The sequence below is a fragment of the Panthera onca genome, chromosome E3 (genome assembly GCF_046562875.1).
Source record: "Panthera onca isolate mPanOnc1 chromosome E3, mPanOnc1 haplotype 2, whole genome shotgun sequence".
In the NCBI taxonomy this organism is placed as follows: Eukaryota; Metazoa; Chordata; class Mammalia; order Carnivora; family Felidae; genus Panthera; species Panthera onca.
In genome coordinates this window covers 39,827,418-39,848,711 of record NC_138354.1, presented here as the reverse complement: position 1 = coordinate 39,848,711, position 21,294 = coordinate 39,827,418, and the positions used below count along the sequence as shown (strand labels likewise).

Here is a 21,294-nt window from a genome sequence, read left to right as displayed (position 1 = left end):
GGCGCATTTGAAAACTCAGGCGGGCGGCGGGGCGGGTTTGCGCCTGCGCGGGGCGCGTGGGGCTGACGGCGGCCGGGGGCGCGAGCGGCGGCGGCTACGGCGGCGGTGATGGGGAGCGGCGGCGGTGAGTGTGGGGCGCGGGCGGCGGGGGCGGGGGGCTCGGCGGGCTGACACGGAGCGGGGCGGCTCCAGCCCTTCGGCCCGGCGCGCGAGGCTTCGCGATGGCGCCCGCCCGGCGCGCGGTTTAAATGCCCGGCGCCGCCGCGGGGGCGGGTGGGCTTGGAGTGAACGCCCCGCGCGGGGCTCCGCACCTGTCGGGGGGCGGTGAGCGCGGCCGCCCCTTCGCTAGCTGTTACCGTGGCCGCTAAGCGAGTCCGCGTGCGACCTAGAGTCCCGGGGTCAGGAAGGTGTGGTGGTCACATCCAGGTGCTCGGTGGGCGCCGGTCACCCCGCGGGTACGTGGGGCCGTCGCAGCCCGTTAATTGCTGACCCAGGGGCAGGGCCCGGCAGGGTAGGAAGGCCTGCGGAGGGGGTCTTGCAGGGGGGCAGCGGGTAGGAGGCCAGGTGCCTGCCGGTGAGGGACTTCTTCCGTGTAGCCCTGTGTGCAAATAGAAGCAGACGTGGGCGGGGGTCCGAGCGGCTTCCCTGAGCGTGAGATGCGGGAGAACCACCCTCAGCCTTGATGCCTCTTTTCCCGGTGGCCAAGTTCCACGATTATCTGCTATTCACCATACGTGTTTATTGAATTTGGGAATGAATGGTGACGTCTGACGGAACTCAGCTACCATTACTCCCTTAATGTTGGGGAGTAGGCATGTGGCTGGTTCTTTTTGTTGGGGGGGGGGGGGGACAGTGACTGTCAGCCCGCTCCTTTCCAGCCCATCACCCGGACCATTGTGCCGTTTTTCTTCAGTCATCCACTGCAGGTGTGCCAAGTGTTTCTGTTACCCTACAAAGCGGAGGATAAGGAGGAGACCCCGAAACCTAACCATCCTGAGCCTCCCGGAAGATGTGCTCTTTCATATCCTGAAATGGCTCTCTGTCGGGGACATCCTCGCCGTCCGAGCTGTAAGTTGCAGGATGAAAATAGCGCCAGTCGTAGCTTGCTGGTGTCACTAACCTGCTGGTTATGCCATCAAGGCTCCCTGTTCTTAGGTGTTGGAACAAAATTTTGGCCACCAAGGAGGGCAGAGGCCACAAGGGGGATGTTGTTAACAGACGCTGTGGTCCCCACTGCAGGCGAGCAGCAAAGTGGAAACATAGCACACCAAGTTTCGGTTGTGTTTGCTGCAGTGTTTATTTTAACAGTGAGATTTGTGGCAGTGAAATTCTCACCCCTCGAGAAATAAGATAGTATTGAAAAGAACACAAATATATTCCTGAGGACAAATCTCCCATCACATGGAGCCCTGAAAGGGTCCCTGCGAGTTAGTTGACGGATGTTGGTGCAGCCTCATCCTGAGCGACTGAATCAAGGCCATACAGCAAATCTGTGGGAAAACTCCCAACAGGTACCTGTTTCTCGCGCTCCCAAAGCCACCTCCGTTGTGGTCGTAATATCCACGGGTGCTGAGTTTTCAATGGCAGTGGGAACTTTAATGCTTGAAATGCTCACCTGTGTTCAGAGCTCCCAGCCAGCCCGCTTCCTGTCTCTGTCCAGGGTGGTATTACGTTTAATTTTTTTTTTTTTTTAATACCTGTTTATTCTGAAAGAGGGGAGAGAGAGTGTGTGTATGTACCTGGGGGAGGGGCAGAGAGAGAGAGGGAGAAAGAGAATCCCAAGCAGGCTCCACGCTTAGCACAGAGCGTATGCAGGGCTCAAACTCACAACCCTGGGATCACTACCTGAGCCGATAAGATTTGGACACTCAGCCACTCAGGTGACTTATCGGTCTTTTCCTAGAGCCTCTGGTGACTTCTAGGCTCCGGCCATGTTCCCATGAGCCAGGCCCGAGGCAGAGGAGAGTCAGAGAAGCACAGAGCAAATGTCCATTTCCCTTTCTCCTGTTAGCATCGGTTTCCCTGACCCTTACAGACACCCTTACGGGGGTATCACCCCCTCTTTCTCACTGTTTGTACTCATTCCCCCTTCTAGTCCCACTGTGTCCCCCATTGCTCCTTTACAGCCACAGAGAAACTTGTTTCTTCTACTCGAAGGGCGGACCTTTACCGCCAGGGTGGGGAGGAACACCCCATCTGTCTGTGTCCTGTCCTCAAGAGCTCCAGGAGCTGGGCCTCCAGGAGGACCCCTGATCAGCCCCCCACCCCGCTCGCTCCCCCTGTTTGCAGGTGCATTCTCACCTGAAGAACCTGGTGGACAGCCACGCCAGTGTGTGGGCGTGTGCCAGCTTCCAGGAGCTGTGGCCTTCTCCAAAGAACCTGAAGCTCTTTGAAAGGTATCTTTGCACCCTGAGAACAGCTCAGTTTTCCCCTGTCTTTGGGCCGCCCTGGCATGCCAGCCTGTGTCCCAGGGCCTGACGTGGGAAGGGTTTCCTTCTTGCCGTCGCCTTCGCCAGCGCCTCACCCCCTCCCCCTCCCACCCAGGGAGTGACTGAGGACTGTCAGCGTCACCCACCTAGTCACGCACAGCACAGTCATTGGCCATCTGTGCCACCAGCACAGCCTGACTCATTAGTTCCTGTCGTGCTTCTGAAGGGTCTCACTTGGGCTGGGACCAGTCTGCATGACTCAGCTATAGGTCACCTGCATGTGGCAATTTCACCTAATGCTCTTTTCTTTTTTCTTCAAATCAAAACTGTGTGATTTAACTCCTACTGCATTTTGCTCCCTGGCTGATGCCATCATCCTGCTGGAGTTGGGCCCCAGAAGGAGGGCAGAGCAGGCGTGAGCCCCTTGGCCTGTGGGCCCCGGCGTGCCAGCGACCACACCTGCCACTCAGGCGTGCCAGTGGTTCCGGTCAGGCCGCTGGAGACATAAGCCACATACTGTATGGTTCATCCATTTAAGTGTGCCACACGGTGGCTTTTTATACATTCAGAGTTGTGCAGCCGTCACCACTAACTTCAGAACATTCTCGTTACCCCCAAACAAAGTCAAAATGAATAGGGGTGGACGTTAGCGGTGACTCCGTTCTCCCTGCATTCTCCTGCCCCTGGCGACCCCTAATATGCCTTCTTGTGTATGGATTTGTCTGTTGCAGACAGTTCGCGTAAGCAGAGTTGTGCAACATGTGGCCTTCTGCGGCTGATGACTTATGCTTAGCATGTTTTTAAGGTCCATCCGTGTCACAGCCTGACGTGGATAATTGACATTCAACTGTATTACCTAAGAAGTTCTCAGTTAAAAATCAGGTGTTCTAGCTTCAAGTGATGTGGTGGCACATAAGCCGTAAGGAATGAAATCAGGTGACATTTTATGTTTTCAATGGTCTAGGGCTGCCGAAAAGGGAAATTTTGAAGCCGCTGTGAAGCTGGGGATAGCCTACCTCTACAACGAAGGCCGTAAGTCCTCGCGGGGCCGGGGCTGACCTTGCCCCACTTGGCATTGGTATTTCACTCATTTTTTAAGTTTATTTATTGATTTTGAGAGAGAGAGCATAGGGGAGGAGCAGAGAGAGAATCGCAAGCTGACTCCGCACTGTCAGCACAGAGCCCGACGTGGGGCTCAAAGTCACAAACTTCGAGATCATGACCTGAACCCAAGTCAGTCACGTAGCCAGCCTAGCCACCCAGGCGCCCCAGCGTGGATGTTTTAGAATAAGCATGAGCCCTTCCCAGGGTCAGCATTCTGTCATCACTCTTGCCACGTCTGGCACTCTGCCTCGCCGTCTCCCCTTGGGAGCTTGTGCCCAGGGGTGCCCTGCTGTGGGACCCGCTGATCAACTTTGATTCCGTACGCATTAATTATTTTAACAAACCTTGTTTTAACAAATGCTTTAGTCCCAGTCAGCAGAGACTCAGGTTGGGGGCTACTCCAGCAAGCCAGCTTCCCCCCAGCGGCCCCCCGCTCCGTCCCATTAACCCACTGCCCACGGGTAGATGCTGGCTCCTCTGCTCGGCCGCAGGTCCCCCGTGACACTCTGGGGCAGCAAGCAAAGCGTGCCTTACGCTACAGGGCATCAGTGACACAGTAGCCCAGGCTCCAGTGGAAGGCAGGTACAAGCAGGTCAGAGCCAACCTGGTGCCCAAACTCCTTCACCCCCATGGAGCAGGTGCTCCGTGGGAGAACCTGTGTGGCCCTCTCCTCTCCCAGTGCCTACCTCTTTGCTTAGCATACAGAACCAGCCTGCGGTCTGTCCAGTCCCCGCTCCCAAAGTGCATAAACATTTGGCGGTAGCCGCTATTTTTCTGTCTGTAAAATGTCTGGCATCTTGCTGAGAGGGAGCCCCTGTATATAGCTGGTTGACGGGGTCGTGACTGATAGACAATGGGCAGTCCTCCTCCAGGTCCGAGAGGTGCCCCTGCCCCACCCCCCTATCCCACAGTGACTCCCAGACCTAACTCACATACCATACACTTCCCCCATCTCAAGTCCAGTCTGGTGGGTTTTGGTGTATTTGCAGAGTTGTGCAGCCATCACCAACATCCAAATTTGGAACATCACCCCTAAAAGAAACACCATACCCTTTAGCTGAAGTCTAGGCTACTGCTCCCTGCAGGAGGGAGGGTGGGTGGGCATGTGACGCCTCTGTGGGGGCATCTTCCCAGACCTTCAGAACCCAGGCTTCCAGGAGGACCCCAGCCGGGGCAGGTGACCCACAGCGTAGAGAAGAAAAGGCGCGGGGTCCCCGTCTTGTGAGGCTCCGCTCTCCTTATGCACCAGCAGCTGGCGTGAGCTTTTATTTTATTTTTTAATGTTTATTTATTTTTGAGAGAGAGAGAGGGGGAGGGAATGGGGGAGGGGCAGAGAGAGAGGGAGACACAGAATCCGAAGCAGGTTCCAGGCTCCGAGCTGTCAGCACAGAGCCTGATGTGGGGCTCAAACTGGGCTGAAATCAGACGCTTAACTGGCTGAGCCACCCAGGCGCCCCTGGCTTGAGCGTTTAGACTTCCAGAAAAGACCATGGAGAGCGCTGTGCACCTGTGCTCCAGAGACACCCCTGGGTTAACACCTTGTCCATCTCCGCAGTTTCTGTGTCTGACGAAGCCCGTGCGGAAGTGAATGGCCTGAAGGCCTCTCGCTTCTTCAGTCTCGCCGAGCAACTGAATGCGGGCAGCACGCCCTTCATCTGGCTCTTCATCCGCCCTCCGTGGTCGGTGTCTGGAAGCTGCTGCAAGGCCGTGGTTCACGAGAGCCTCAGGGCAGAGTGCCAGCTGCAGGGAGTGAGTCCCGGTGAGGAACACGCATGGGGCCCGCATGCCGGGCGGTCCGAGCCGCACAGGGTGAGTGGAGACACTGGACGGTGTAAAGCCAGACGCCCCGGACAGTGGAGGTGCAGAAAACCGAGAGTGTGGGCGTGGAGGCAGGTTGCAGATGAGCCCGCGGGACAGGAAATCTCATAGCTGGTACTCCCAGGGAGTCACGTGGGGGTTTGGGCTAGAAATGCAGGACCGAGGCTCCCGGAGGCCCGGAATCAGGGAGCGGTCCCCAGTGCGGCAGGGGTCCAGGCAGGGGCCACGAGAACGCGTAGACGGGGAAGGGTGGCCGGCTGGAAGTTCCTTTTCCGCTGATGATCACGCTTCTCCCTCCTGTCGTCTCAGACTCACAGAGCATCCATACTGCACTGCCTGGGGAGAGTGCTGAGTCTCTTCGAGGTGAGTCGATTGGTCCGTCCACTTGGACCCTGTGCTGTGTGATGTGTCCCCGGCCCCCGTGAGCACACGGAGCCGTGGAGCACGGGCCCGCGCTTCTGTGCTGCTTGCCCTTCTGGTGGTCGCACACAGCGAGGACCAGGAGGCGAGCAGAAAGCAGGAGAGGCCGTGCGGGGTGCGAACCCTGAGCCGGCAGCGCCGTGGAGTGGGCAGAGCACCTGAGTGCGCCGCGGGCAGCCCCTCCCGCTCTTCCCACGGGCCTCGCTGCACTTCAGGCTTTCTGTTAAAGCGGGGAGGGGCGCTGAGAGTGAGCAAGGACAGGGAGCAGCCCTGAGAAAGCCCCCAGCGTCCCTATCTGGGAGGCCTGGTGCGCAGGGCTGTCTGGCCGATGGCCCAGAGCAGAGCTAGGGCTCCGGGGCCCAGCCAGACGCAAATGTCATCTGGGAGGACGCGGGGCCTGGGAGGCGGAGCTCGGAAGCTCGCTCTCCTGGTCATTGTCCAAAAGCACGTCTGTAGAGAGATCGCTTCTACTCCCGTTTAGTTAACTCGCTTTATTAAGTAAGAGCCACGGAGGTGGTTCCTGAGAGGTGGTGAGTAGGGTGACTCCGCAGAAGGGGTGAGAGGGGAGTGCACCGTGCTTGGGTTTGCTCCAGGATGCAGAGCGGAAGCAGCAGGCCCGGGACCTGTTTGAAGAGTCTGCTCGCCAGGGCTGTCTGGCCAGCTCGTACCTCCTGTGGGAACGTGACAGGAAGACGGACGTGAGTGGCCCCCGGGGCGGGGAGGGTGGTGTACCCATGGTGCAGGTTCTGCCAGAACGGGGGTCCTTGGGCAACTCCCGGGGCACCAGGAGCCGCGGTCGGCAGGCCGCTCCCATAGCTGCTCCCAGCGACCACAGTCGCTTGGGGGATGAGGGGCTGGGAAGAACACCGAGCTGTGGACCCCTGGGGGTGTCGGGAGGAACATGTAAGAGCCCCGTGGGTTGGTTCTGAGTTCTCCAGAGACAGCTGTATAAAAACATGGTGACTTTCTCCCGTTGACAGATGTCCGATCCTGGACGATGCCTCCACAGCTTCCGGAAACTCAGGGACTACGCTGCCAAAGGCTGCTGGGAAGCACAGGTGAGGCGGGAGCCCGCCTATCTAACTTCTTCTGCCTCCTCCCGTGGGGACCGGGGTGCCGATACCACCCGGGCTCCCATTTGTAGGCAGGAAGACTGACCCAGGGCCGGCCGCAGGCCTTATGGGAATTTAGCTCTGGGGTGTGCAGGGAGGAGAGCCTGGAAGGGTTTCCTTCATCTCTGCCCAGCACCCCGTCGCCTCCAAGCCCACTGACCCTAAGCCGGCCGTCCGGCCTCTTCATTCTTAAGTGCAGGTGCACTCCGTCTGCTAGTAACATCCCTGTCCCTCCCCAAAGTTGTCCTGGAGGGGGGGCTGTGGCCACAGATGGGGAGTCTTCTGGGAGCAGGTGGGTGTGTGGAACGTTCTCCTGTTCCTGTCGCTTGACCTGCTCACCGAGACATCAGTGTTAGAACCAGGACGTGGGGGATTTGCAGTTGGTGTCCCCCAGATGCCCTCCTGTTGCAGCCGTAAAGAATTGTTGTTGAAGACAAATCAGAGGAAGTCCCCCTTGGCCAAGCAGGTAGAAACTCAGATTGTTGTCACCCCACCAACTGACTGCTGGAGAGCCATCTGCCCTTAAAAGGGAAGATATGATAGAGTGGTAGACGGCCCAGCCTGACGTGTGACAGAGCAGTGTAATGGCTACACCTGAGGCAGTCAGCGAATTCAGAGTAAACGTGACAATGAGCCATGTGGTCTTCTTAGAAGCTCAAACTAATCAGTAAGAATGGTAGTATTCCAGTAAACGTTCAGAGGGTCTTCATACATTCCCAGAGAAGAGGAAATAGAAATAGCTGGTCAGGGGCACCTGGGGGGCTCAATCGGTTAAGCATCTGACTTCAGCTCAGGTCATGATCTCACGGTTCGTGAATTGGAGCCCCGCATCGGGCTCTGTGCTAACAATGTGGAGGTGGAGCCTGCATGGGATTCTCTCTCTCTGTCTCTCTCAAAAAAAAAAAGAAAAGAAAAGAAACGGTCAGAACCCAGGAGTGTTTGACCACACATTCAAACGAGATTGTGGCTGCTCACGTTAACGAATGATAGGTGTATAGGTACCTTTTTTTTCTGTACACGTTGAGCGTATAGCTGTTAACTTCTGAAAATACGCATTTTTAACGGTAGCAGTTTTTGCTGGCAGAGGTGCACTAGAACAACATTCCCTTAGCTGGTGTGAAAATCGGTGCAGCCCTTTCAGAGAATGCTTGGGCGGGGGAAGCAAGAGACTTTGGCACAGCCGCCCTGTGCAGGCAGGGCAAGCGCGACAATGGCTGCACAGAGATGTCCCACGAAGTAGTGAACACGCGCCAGGAAGACACTCGAAACACGCTTCCAGGTGTTTATGTCGCAAGGAGCCGTGTTATTGTTGGGTGAGCAAAGAGATAAAACGTACGTGTGCTATGATCTGAAATGCGTGGCCACAGTTACAAATGTGTAGGAACATCTGGAAGGAAAGTGTCTAGAAATGGTTGCTAGTTAGTCTCAGGGGCCTAGAGGGTGCCAGCGGGGCCTGTGCACGACGGTGTCACCATAGCTTCACGAGAAGGGAAACTGAGGCACAGAGCGTGTTTCCCCAGCTTGCCTGCGATGTCACACAGATCCAGGTTTTAAAGCCAGGTCATCTGAAGGGCACCTGGCTGGCTCAGTTGGTTAAGCAACCAACTCTTGATTTCGGCTCAGGTCACGATCTCACAGTTGATGAGACGGGGCCCTGCGCTGGGCTCTATGCTAACGGTGTGGTGCCTGCTTGGGATCCTCTCTGCCCTTCCCCTGAGTGCGCCTGCACGTGCTCGCTCGCTCTCAAAACAAACTTTAAAAAAACACACACGAAAGCCGGATCACCTGAGCCTCCAACCAGCTTTGGCTGCTTTGCTGTGCTGACTCCATGGTGCACGTTTCGTCCCCTTTAAGACATGTTATCACGAGACACGCCATTTCGAAAAGAACAGTCAAAACCTGAGGCGCGCTGTTTCCAGAGGGCTGAGGTGTCAGCACCGCTGTGCACCCACAATTCTCCCCCGGCAGCCTGAGGCTTCCTGCTCACACGCCTGTGTGTCCCACAGCTGTCGTTAGCCAAAGCCTGTGCGAACGGGGGCCAGCTCGGACTGGAGGGGAAGGTCGCCGACGGGATCACGCGCCGGCTGTTCCAGGCCTCCCGTGCCGTCAGCAAGCAGCAGGTCTTCTCCGTGCAGAAGGGACTCAGCGACACGATGAGGTGAGGCCCTTGAGGGAGGGCGTCTGCTTGGGGCGGGGGCAGAGTGACCGCCGGGCACCTGGATGACGGGGCCGTCATATGGTGTGTGTGTGTGTGTGTGTGTGTGTGTGTGTGTGTGTGTGTGTGTGGTTTTCTAAAGCCAGCGATGCCTTAGTTATCCGGGGCTTTGAAGAGCAAACATCCCCCATGTCCGTGCTCCAGAGTTCCTTTTTAAGCCTCAGGATGTGTGAAAGCATAAGTGTCTTTCTAAAGTGAGGGGATCCATATGCCCAGTTTTGGCCGCCAAAACTGATGAGGTGCCCCAGATCTAGCCATTTTGAAGTGCACAATTTGCTCGGTTTGTTTTCGTAACTCAAATCGTTAATGTCACTGAGTCGGGTAAGGCAGCTTCCTCTCTGTTCCCGTAGTGGCTGGTCTAAGCCCCAAACACCTGATTCTCAAGTGGCCTTCCTCGACCTGGAGGAAACACAGGTTCCTCTTCTTCCCCATTCTCTTCCACCACCTCGGCCCCACCCTTCCCTCCTCCCCTCTGCCTATGACAGGTGCTTCTGCCCGGCACCTGGAACATTTGCCCAGAACCCACAGCTTCATCTTCCTTTGCTCTCTCACTTCTGATCCCTCTTTCCCCTCTGCTTAGAGACCCGTGTCTCCTCTCTTTCGTTCAGAAAGGCACTTACTCTACCGGGGTGTCCTTGCCGTGGCCCCCAGCCCTCCCGTGTGATGTCTCTGGCCCTGGGTTTAGCCCCTCGAGGAGGACCCTGCATCTGTCAGCTCCGTCAGAGTTGCTGGGTGCCCGAGAACCTCTGCCAGGCTCCATGCATCCTCCCCCTTTAGCTTCTTGCCAGCTCTTTCCCCGCAGCAGAGGGTCGTGAGAAATGACCCCATGGGTGAGCTGCTCCTCGGGGAGAATGTGGGTTTGCAGGAGGGCCACAGGTCTTGCTCCCTTCAAGCGACTTTTCCCCATTCCTGGGATCTTTGTCCGTCCCCACTCTACCAGGTGGACCCACCTTACCCCTGCCCTGTGTCTGGGCTCACTCGGTACCTGGCAGTGACTGTGGGAGAAGGCAGGGTACACAGATGTGTGAGCCCAGCTTCCTCCCAAGGACAAAGGTGGGAGACCTGGGGCCTGCCCCGCACCCGAGGCTGGGACAAGTTCCTGGGTCAACGGGCAATGCTGCGGAAGACCTACTCACTCCCTCAGGACGGACGGGCCAGGCGAGAACGGGACGCTCACAAATGTGCGCCCGAGTTTCCAGGGCTGGTGCTCTCCCTGCAGGTACATCCTGATTGACTGGCTGGTGGAGGTCGCCACCATGAAGGACTTCACGAGCCTCTGCCTGCACCTGACTGTGGAGTGCGTGGACCGGTACCTGCGGAGGAGGCTCGTGCCTCGGTACAGGCTCCAGCTGCTGGGCATCGCCTGCATGGTCATCTGCACCCGGTACGGGGCCCCCGGGGCAGGGCCTGTGGGATGACACACGACAGGCTGGCCTTTCAGTGTCCCACCTCATTAGATGGGGGTCTTCATTTTAGGGAGTGCCCACACAGCATAGTTCTCCCACGTGGGGATGGCAGACTTGAACTTTGGCGAGCAGGACCCCAGAACTGGGCCTCGCTCGGGCAGGTTCAGGCCGGGCCCCTCCTCCCCTGGCTCCCGAGGATGACATGGCACCGAGGGACGGGCCCAGTGGGTTGCCCCGGGGTCCCGAGGTCAGGGAGAGACCACTTCGCGGCAGTCCAGTTCTCAAGCCTGTGTCGTCGGACACCCGCAACTGGTGGTCTCACGCCCCCGGCTGACCCCCACCACGTAGACGGGGCACCTCCTTACACAGCTGCCTGCGCTCCGGCGGCTCGGACTCTTCCAGTGGAACCATCTTCCGTTTCACCTAACCCTGCGGTCCTTCAGCCAGTACCTGTTAGCCCGCCTTTACCTTCTGAAGTGGTGTGGACAGTGATTGCACCACACATCGTGCGTGTCCTTGTTTCCCTACACCGGACACCCCCGCATGGCCTGCCGGTCCCCCTGGGCCGGGCTCTGCAGACTGACCGTCCTGCTCTGTAGACCTTGGGAGGTGAGGCACAGGTGGCCACACGCGGCGGCGTGAACTCGAGACGCCAACCTCTCTTGCTTAGTGACCCAGAGACATGGGCTCCAGGCCGATGCCGTTGGGGTAGTTTTCCCATGTCACAAGGTCACGGAGAGCCCCAGCTCCCATCTTACTCTCTGCCATCCCCCGTGACCCCTGAGGCCAGCGTCAGTGACCACTTGCAGCAACCTTGGTCACGTGGCCGTGACGAGAGCTGGAGTTGTGGTCTGTAGACCGGCATGGCCTCGGGGCCGCCAGCAGGCAGCCACACGCCAACCTTCCCCCCGCGCCCGGCGTGCTCGGTGGACCCCGCGTCACCAGAGGTGGCTGAACAGACAGGCCCCGCCTTCTCATGTTTGAGCAGGATAATTACATCCTTGCAATCAGTCACCAAAATCCCGGACCACCGATGGGCCAGTGGCGAGATGTTTTTTAAGAAGATCCTAGAGGAGATGCCCCACCCCTGCTCAGGGCAGCGCCTGCCTCAGCCTCTCCCTGAGTGCTCCATGTGCCCGGCCCCCGTTGGCCCCACTCCGGCCTCGTGCCTCCTGCACCTGCAGTCCCCACACCTCCCATCTCGCTCTGTCAAGCTGACAGCAAGTGGGCCGGCTGCAGGGCCCCCGGGACGGAGCGGCCACGGGCCGGGCCCTGCTCCCTTCCCGGCAGGTCACCGGACCAGCATGCTCCCTGCTCCCTGGTGCTGCTGCAGAGGAGAGAACAGGGTGGCTGGCTGACTAGGGACACCCAGGATTCCTGCGGCCAGACCCCATGCTGAGCACAGACCTTCAGACACCCCGCAGCTCCGGCTCTGCCGGCTCACCTGCCTTCTGGGGCTAAACTGTTGTTTATGCTCGCTCCGTAGAAGCTGCTGTCATCCTCAGGTCATTAAGAGGATCAACCGGGCAGGTCATTCGTGGGTGCCTTTCACAGAAATGCCTGCGTGCCTGGCAGCCCGGCCACTCCCACTGCCAGCCTTGGTCCCTCCTCCTCCGCAGACCCTTAGGCCAGGCCACACGACCTCTTCGGGTCCTCTCGCTCTTTGACCCCTCTGGCAGTGGGGCCTCACGTGACCGTGGCCTGCAAGGATAGCAGACTCCGTGCTCAGACCCCTTCTTGACGTTCTAGGTTCATCAGCAGAGAGATCCTGACAATCCGAGAGGCAGTTTGGCTCACGGACAACACCTACAAGTATGAAGACCTGGTGAGGATGATGGGAGAGATCATCTCTGCCCTGGAAGGGAGGATTCGAGTAAGTGGCCGTTTGCAGTTTCCTTTTTTAGTTTTATTTATTTATTTTCTTTTATTATTTATTTGTTTTTTAATTTACATCAAAGTCAGCATGTTGTGCAACAATAATTTCAGGAGTAGATTCCTTGATGCCCCTTCCCCATTTAGCCCGTCCCCCCCCACACCCCCTCCAGTAACCCTCTGTTCTCCATATTTAAGAGTCTCTTCTCTTTTGTCCCCCTCCCTGTTTTGATATTATTTTTGTTTCCTTTCCCTTAGGTTCATCTGTTTTGTCTCTTAAAGTCCTCATATGAGTGAAGTCCTATGATTTTTGTCTTTCTCTGACTAATTTCACTTAGCGTAATACTCTCCAGTTCCATCCACGTAGCTGCATATGGCAAGATTTCATTCTTTTTGATTGGCGACCAATACTCTGTTGTACATTCTACCACATCTTCTTTATCCACTCATCCATCCATGGACATTCGGGCTCTTTCCATACTTTGGCTATTGTTGATAGTGCTGCTATAAACATGGGGGGTGCTTGTGTCCCTTCGAAACAGCACACCTGGATCCCTTGGATAAATACCTAGTAGTGCCATTGCTGGGTCGTAGGGTAGTTCTGTTTTTAGTTTTTTGAGAAAGCTCCATGCTGTTTTCCAGAGTGGTTACACCAGCTTGCATTCCCACCAACAATGCAAAAGAGATTCTCTTTCTCCACATCCTCGCCAACATCTGTTGTCGCCTGAGTCGTTAATGTGAGCCATTCTGACAGGTGTGAGGCGGTATCTCATTGTGGTTTTGATTTTTCTTTCCCTGATGATAAGCGATGTTGAGCATTTTTTCATATGTCGGTTGGCCATCGGGATGTCTTCTTTGGAGAAGTGTCTGTTCATGTCCTTTGGCCATTTCTTCGCTGGATTATTTGTTTTTTGGGTGTTGAGTTTGATAAGTTCTGTATGGATTTTGGATATAAGCCCTTTATCTGATATGTCGTTTGCAAATACCTTCTCCCATTCTGTCGGTTGCCTTTGAGTTTTGCTGATTGTTTCCTTCGCTGTGCAGCAGCTTTTTATTTTGATGAGGTCCCAGTAGTTCATTTTTGCTTTTGTTTCCCTTGCCTCCGGAGACGTGTTGAGTAAGAAGTTGCTGTAGCCAAGGTCAAAGAGGTTTTTGCCTGCTTTCTCCTCGAGTATTTTAATGGCTTTCTGTCTTACATTTAGGTCTTTCATCCATTTTGAGTTTATTTTTGGGTCTGGTGTAAAAGTGGTCCAGGTTCATTCTTCTGCCTGTCCAGTTTTCCCAGCACCACTTGCTAAAGAGACTGTCTTTATTCCATTGGATATTCTTTCCTGCTTTGTCAAAGATGAGTCAGCCCTATGCTTTTTCCTTTTAAATCAGAGTTGAAGTCAGGAGAGGGGACAGGAGGAATCAAGGGTCCCTCCATGGCATTGAGCTTTCCTGCTCTGGAAGGTCCTCCTGGATCCAGAGGGCAAGAGGCCAGGGCTAGAGCTCATCACCGCCACACCCTGGTGTCCCGTGTGAACACTGGTGGGGCCAGCCACCGTGATCACGTGCCAAGACCCCACAAGACCCCACCTCCCGGTCCCGTCCAGGTCCCCACTGTGGTTGACTACAAGGACGTCCTGCTGGCGCTGGTCCCTGAGGCCCCAAGAACCCAGCATCTGTGTGGCTTCCTGTGTGAGCTGTCCCTGCTGCACACCAGCCTGGCCGCCTATGCTCCGGCCTGTCTGGCCGCGGCCGCCCTGCTGCTCGCACGGCTGACCCACGGACAGAGTAAGGAGCCTGCCCTCCTGTCTGCTCTTCAGCAGGAGCCAAGCCAGGGACTGGGGATTCCAGAAGGCGGGAGATGATTCTCACAATGGAGAGGGAGAACAGGCATTGCCCGTCTTTCCTGGAGGAGACACCAGAATGGACTAAAAGCCATTCTGTGGGGGTGCAATTAGGAGATGTTCTAGCTTAAGTATCTCCCACACTGTTGACAGTGAGCACACAGGCTCTGTTTGTGGGGCGTTTTTAACACTGAGCTCCAGAAAACTCCACACACAACCACTGGGGCAGTGGGACGCGAGGGGCCGTCAGAACACCCCCCCCATTCCTGCTTTCCTCTCCAGCACAGCCCTGGACCACAAGGTTGTGGGACATCACCGGGTTCTCTTGTGAAGACCTCATACCCTGTGTCTTGAGCCTTCATCAGAAGTGGTGAGTCTGGGCGCCCGGCTGGCTCCATCAGTAGAGCATGTGACTCGGGCTTGTGAGTTCAAGCCCCATGTTATATGTGGAGCCTACTTCATTTAAAAAAGAATTTTTTTTTTAAGTGAAAGGAAATGAGTCCCCCACGCAGCTGCCATGGAGGGTGTGTCCTCAGGGATCAAGGGGGAATTCACTTGTGTGCGGGCCCACACACAGACCTTCCCGCAGCGTGCTGCCTGTCTCAGAGTTGACATTTAAGAGCGCCAGGCCAGCCGCGTTGCCCGTTTCCACAGTGATAACACTTGATGCGCGTGCAACAACTCCCAGCCCGAGCCTCACTCCACAGGTGGCAGACGGGCAGGGGAACATCGGGGCCCGCCGCCTGACCCCTGATAGTGTTAGCGTGGGACACGGTGTCATCTCGCTCAGGAGTCGGCCGGCCGCGATCGCCCCGTGCCGTGGCCCTGCTCCCCCTCTGCTCTGGTCCCCGCTCCTGACACGTGCTTATCTGCCCAAACCTGCGGCAACCTCCTCCCTCTGCCAGGCCGCACTCAGTGCCCTCTTCCCTGCATGCGGGCCTGGGGCTCTCCTGCTTTCTGCCTGTCCTCGGACACCTCTGGGATCCAGAACATCTAGACCCCAGCCTCTGACCTGAGCCCCGGATCCCCCACCGGCTTGTCCGGGCCAGACACCCCCTTCCCCGGGGCTGCTGCTCCTCATAGACGGTGCTTGCTGCTGGTCCCCGCTCCAGCTGTGAGTACAGCCGTGAGGAGCCTGGCAGCATCTCCTGGGGCTGGCGTGTCCCTCATGAGTTTTCTCTTGTGCCCGCTCATAGCTGATGGGCGGGGAGCACGGGTGAAGGTCGAGGGGTCAGCATGTGTGTCTGACCCCACAGCCGCTCACACCAGGGGTGCAAACCATGCTGACCCGATACTGCCCCCCAAAAGTTGTTAGGCTATTCCCCTCCCGAGTTTTTTATTTCCCCACCAGATAAGTTGGGAACATTTATTTACAAACAAAACTTTTTTTTTTTTTAATTTTTTTTAAATGTTTTTATTTATTTTTGAGACAGAGCATGAGCGGGGAAGGGGCAGAGGAGAGGGAGACACAGAATCTGAAGCAGGCTCCAGGCTCTGAGCTGTCAGCACAGAGCCTGACACGGGGCTCGAACTCACATACCGCGAGATCATGACCTGAGCCGAAGTCTGACGCTTAACCGACTGAGCCACCCAGGCGCCCCACAAACTAAACTTTTTTAAGTGTGCGATTTGTGTTCAGAGTCGTGTGACTATCACTACATCAATTTTAGAACATCGCCTCCTCCTTCGGAGAAACCCTGCACTCCTCAGCAGTCACGCCCGTGCTGCCCATCCGTCCCATCCCTCCACAACCCCGCAGCCACTCCTCTGCTTTCTGTCTCTGTGGGTTCGCCTGTTCTGGGCATTTCAGACATTTCCCAGAAATGAAATTGTACATCACATGGCCCCTTGTGGTCAGCCTGTCACCTATGTAATGTTCCTCTAGAATCACATTCTGCTGCATGGACGGACCACATCGGGGTTTCCACCCCTTTGGCTGCTGCGAATAACACTGCTGCGAGTAGAATTGCTGGGTCATGAGTCACGGCACACTTACCTGTTTGTGCAGCCGCAGGGTGCCCCATCTGCCCTCCAGGCATGCCCCAGAGCCCTGCATGTGGCCCTGCTGTCCCTCACGTGTCCCTCTGTTTGCAGCTTCCACGACGACGCCCCCAAGGACTACAGGCAAGTCTCTCTGACCGCCGTGAAGCAGCGATTCGAGGACAAGCGCTACGAAGAGATCAGCCGGGAAGAGGTGCCCCCGCCCCCACCTCCCACCCCCAGACTCCTGCCCCCGGGGCCTCATCCGTCTAACCCTGGCCTCGTTTCAGGTGCTGAGCTACGGCCAGCTGTGCGCAGCTCTGGGCGTGAAGCAAGGCAGCCCGGAGCCCACGTCCTTCCTCAGCGCGGGGGACATTCACGCCTTCCTCAGCTCTCCGTCGGGAAGGAGAACCAAGCGGTGAGTGAACCCCGTTCTGCGACAGCGCAACGCAGCATCGGCTCCTGTGCACTGGGCCTGGCTTCCCTTCTGACCGCTGCGGCTGCCTGAGGGGCTCCATTCCCCCCTTTTAGGCAGGGGGTTCCTGAGGCGTAGCAAGGAGAAGCAGCAGGTCCCGCAGAAAATGCAGCCGGGCCCGATCCTGCCCGCCTGCCACTCCACCTTCTCCCTCCGGAGCAGCTCTCTCTCTTGCTTCTTGCTTTAACCTGGCTCCCGCTCAGGGAGGAAGGTCTTAAGCCAGGGTGGACCCAGCTCAGCTGTCAGACGTGTGCCGGCCACCCTGTCCCACAGCACTGCTGTCACTCTTGACCCCGCAGCTGCTGCCTGGTTACTGTCCTGGGCGCTTCCCTGGCTCCCTCCATCTCCACCGTCGTGTCACGAGCGTGTCCACACGTGTCCCCCACATCCATGTCCTGCCTGTACCACCTGGGATAAGTTGCCCTCCCCACTTACCCACCCGAGGAACTCCCGGTGATCCTGCAAAGTCCTGTTGTGCTGACCCTCACGGTGCTGCCGGCCCCGCCTCTCTGACCCTTTGACGTGAGCTTCCTGAGGGCAGACAGCCCGGAAGCTATGTCGTCCTGTCATCCCCGTGCACCGCCCGCTGGGCCAGGGCAGGCTCCCGCGCTGCGGCCCGCCGTGACCCGGCCCCTGGCTCTCCCACCTTGCAGGAAGCGGGAGAACAGCCTCCAGGAGGACAGGGGCAGCTTCGTCACCACGCCCACTGCGGAGCTGTCCAGCCAGGAGGAGGTGCTGCTGGGCAGCTTCCTGGACTGGAGCCTGGACTACTGCTCGGGCTACGAGGGTGACCAGGAGAGTGAGGGCGAGAAGGACGGTGACGGTGAGTGCCTCAGGCTCCAGGGGTGGGGGTCTCACGCCAGACCCCTGCCTCGCCTGCAGGACAGCGCGTCTGCACACAGGCAGGCGTGAGGCAGCAGAGCCCCTAGAACAGCACAGCAGGGCCAGGGTGGGGCGGGCGTCCCCTCAGCCCTTGGGGAGGAGAGACGACCTTTGTCCAGCCCCAGCCAGGCCCGTGTTGATGGAAGGACCTCACCAGGGCAGGGGAAGAGGAAGAGACCTTGCCTGGAACCCACGTAACATTGTGTGACGTGTGCCGGCCACCGCCCTTTTGGCCTCTGGGCCTTGTGCACGTCTGCAGGGCCACCTGTGGGAGGCTCCGTCCCTGTGTTTTGGGGCAGCTAAACACACAGGAACCCTAGGTCTGGCCGTTTCTGCTGACTTTCCGGTTGCTTGCTCTTGTGTCCACTGGGGATTAAGTAGATTCTTGATGATCAGTTTATTGTCACTTCCTACCGTCCCCCACGTCACCGTGAGAGGCCCCCTCCACCTCCTGCCCAAAGGAGAGAGCGGTACGGGGGGCTGTGCAGCGAGGTCCAGACACGGGCCCCTGGGGGTCCTGACTGGACAGGGGGTACTCAGTTCTCAGTGCCTCACCTCTCTCCCCACGTCTCCCACAGTGACAGCACCCAGCGGCGTCCTCGACGTCACCGTGGTCTATCTAAACCCAGAACAGCACTGCTGCCAGGAATCAAGCGACGAGGAGGCCTGCCCGGAGGCCGGTGGTCGCCAGGATGTGCGCGCCTACGTACCGGGCACCCAGACACCTCCGAGCCCGGGGCCCCAGCCTCTGCTCCACGGCAGGAGGGAGCCAGGCAAGGACAGTGTGACCTCGGGGTACTCCTCCATCTGCAGCGTGAGTCCCACAGACTCGGTGGACGGGGTCTCGGGGGCCTCCCCCCGGTCTACCTCAGTGCCTTCCCCGGGCAGTGACTCAGGCACACAGCCTTGCCGCCAGCACGCCAAGAAGCCATGTTTACAGTGTCACTCTCCAAGCCCCCTGGAGAGCAGCACCCCCCAGCGACAGGTAAAGAGGAAAAACCTATCTGCCCACAGCGAGGAGGAGGAAGAGGAGGATGAGGATGAGGAGAGGGGCCTGAGCCCTGCTTGCTGAGGCCGTGAGTGCCCGCACTTGCTGCGGGCAACGTTTGCTTGGGGGGGGGGGGGGGGGAGGGCTGCCACTGCACTAGGGAGCCTGGGGACTCCGGAGGCGGACACCGTGTGCACCCTGGTGGCTCTCACACAGGGAACTGAGAGAACGCGGGATGCGAAGTTTCCTTCTCCGGGGCAGCCCAACGTGAGCCGTCAGAACGTCTTAAGTCAGAACAGAAACTCCGATGCTTCCCTTTGGAAAGTTTAGCCTCAAAGCAATCATGCCACGCCCTGTGAAGCCCATTTCTCTGTCCCCTCTTGTGTCTGTCCTCTCTCTGGGGAACTTGAGCCCATGCCTGATGTCCCCAGACCCACTGAGCCCCATCCCGGGAACTGACAGCTTTCACCATTGAGAACACGTGTGAGCAGGTGGCCTGGCACAGCTCACCCCCCGCATCTATGGGGTTCGGGTGACCGGAGGAGCTGACCTCTCTGAGCGCACGCACCACTGTCCTCGTACCGCCTTGGTTCCCTTCCTCCCTGGGTGGCAGGTCCCCTGCTGAGGCAGCCCGGCCCCTGCACTGTCGAGGCCTGCATGTGACCACCAGGTGGGCAGGCCCAGAGTCTTGTCAGGCCGGGCCTTGAGGTCTTGGCCCTAAGCTCCCTGCCTGCCATACTTTCAGCTCCTTTTAGAGATCCTTCTATTCCCCCAGAGTGATTGATCTGTGTCCCCAGCAGGTGGTGTCCATATGAACACCTCTCTTTGCACTGAATTTCTAGGCTATTTCTTTTCCATCTTTATTTCCATCCTTCATTTTTCTAAGATGGAAATAAAAGAAAAAGATAGAAGATATTAAGTTAAAAAGAGAGAGACAGAGATTCCTAACTTTATTTAGGTGCAACTAAAAAAAGAAACATCTGATTCAGATCTCTCAGTGCTATCCTGACACTCTTGAGGCGAAAAGAATTTTCCCAGGGAAGTTGGACAGAAAAAATCTAAATGTCATTCGTAACATCTGAGGTGACCAGGATGCAGATGAGCGAGATTTAGAGGACCTGTCCCCCACCTGTTGGGGAGGGTGGATCTGCTGTGGGTACCTGAGGCTCCCCCAAGCCTCCACCTCCTGTGTGCAGCAGCCACAACACCAGAGGGATCCGCTTGAGCCTGACCCTGACCTCCCCTCAGCTGGGTGGACCACTGAGACACGTGCCCTGCAGCGATAGCTTTTGTTTTTTCTCAAAATGTCAGAACGAACCACTGGGCCAGGAGTGTCCCCCAAATGCTCTTGAACTAGAACTATGGCACACAGAGGTGCCGACTCAGTGGTGGCTTTTCTGGGTGCTGGGTGTGTGTGTGTGTGTGTGTGTGTGTGTGTGTGTCCCCATGTCCGTGGGAGCTGTCTTCTTGCTACTGTAAGAGAATTCTGACCGCCCTGGGTGGGGCATGGTTGGAATGCAGGGACCCCGCCATTGGGATCGCAGACCTTTCCTGTCAACTGTGTGCCCCTGGGCATGTGTGAGCCTCGGCTTCCTCGTGTGTAAGCTGGGGCAGCAATACCTACCTCACAGGGGTGTTGTGAGGATTAAATGTGATAAGGACAGTGGCAGCCTAGCGATGTGTGTATCTGACTGTGTGCCACCTTGTCTGTGGCCCACTGTCAAGACACAGCTTGGATGGACCTGCTTCCCTGTCGTCTCCCAGCCTGTACCCATAGAAGGCCACCACTCCAGTGCGGACCTGATGCCGCCTGCCCATGCTGACGCGAGCCTTTTCCTGTCCCCTCTGACCTCGGGGAGAATCTCCTTTGAGACCGGAGTGCGGTCCGCCTCCTCTGCCTGGGCACGAAAACGGGCAGCTGCCAGTTGGGGGGCTGCCCTGAGCTCCCACCCTTTCCAGCCCCTGGCTGCATGGGTCCCCCAGCTCCCCTCCTGCAGCATCTCCCTCTTCCAACTGTGCAAGGGATACCTTCCCATCTTTAAGCAACCCCCTTGATCCCAGTTTGTCATCCCTCCAGCTCCCTGAGATTTCCCAGCCCCTGCAGGGCTCGCTTTCCTACTCCTTACCCCCAATTATATTGGTCCTGCTGTCTTCATCACTCCTTCCAGCTAGCATCTATCCCCACTCTCCCACCTAGCATGTATCCCCCCCTCCTCTCAGCTAGCATCTATTCCCCCCCCACCTAGCATCTATCCCCCCCTCCTCCCAGCTAGCATCTATCCCCCCCCCACCTAGCATCTATCCCCCCTCCTCCCAGCTAGCATCTATCTCCCCACTCACACACACCCCAACTAGCATCTACCCCCCCTCCTCCCACCTAGAATCTATTCCCCCACCCCAGCCAGCATCTATCTCCTGACACACACACCCCAGCTAGCATCTATCCCCCCTCCTCCCAGCTAGCATCTACCCCCTCTTCCTCCCAGGTAGCATCTGTCCTCCCTCCCAGCTAGCATCTATCCCCCCACACACACCCCAGCTAGCATCTATCCCCGCCTCCTCCCAGCTAGCATCTGTCCACATACACACACACACACACACACACACACCAGCTATCCTGAGTCACTGAGGGTCCTCCATCCTGGAACTGCTTCCGGTTGCTTCTATGAGATCTGAAGCTCCACTCCTCCACCCCTCTGGATTCTAGCTCCCCTTGCACCACCCATCCTTCACCTGTCCCTGTCTAAACACACCTGCCCCA

The 21,294-nt window shown here is 57.5% G+C and overlaps 1 protein-coding gene across 1 annotated transcript; it reads left to right on the top strand.

The window, feature by feature from the left end:
* The first annotated feature begins 29 nt into the window (after positions 1 to 29).
* CCNF (cyclin F) lies at positions 30 to 20,198 on the top strand. Its single transcript, XM_078440228.2, has 17 exons — positions 30 to 124; positions 914 to 1,068; positions 2,290 to 2,396; positions 3,394 to 3,461; positions 5,089 to 5,342; positions 5,661 to 5,714; positions 6,365 to 6,469; positions 6,752 to 6,829; positions 8,890 to 9,041; positions 10,318 to 10,482; positions 12,254 to 12,377; positions 13,972 to 14,152; positions 14,491 to 14,578; positions 16,303 to 16,402; positions 16,479 to 16,606; positions 17,317 to 17,486; positions 18,124 to 20,198. The coding sequence occupies exons 1-17, from the start codon at positions 109 to 111 to the stop codon at positions 18,615 to 18,617; spliced, it is 2,439 nt and encodes an 812-aa protein (XP_078296354.1). The 5' UTR covers positions 30 to 108; the 3' UTR covers positions 18,618 to 20,198.
* Positions 20,199 to 21,294: the final 1,096 nt, after the last annotated feature.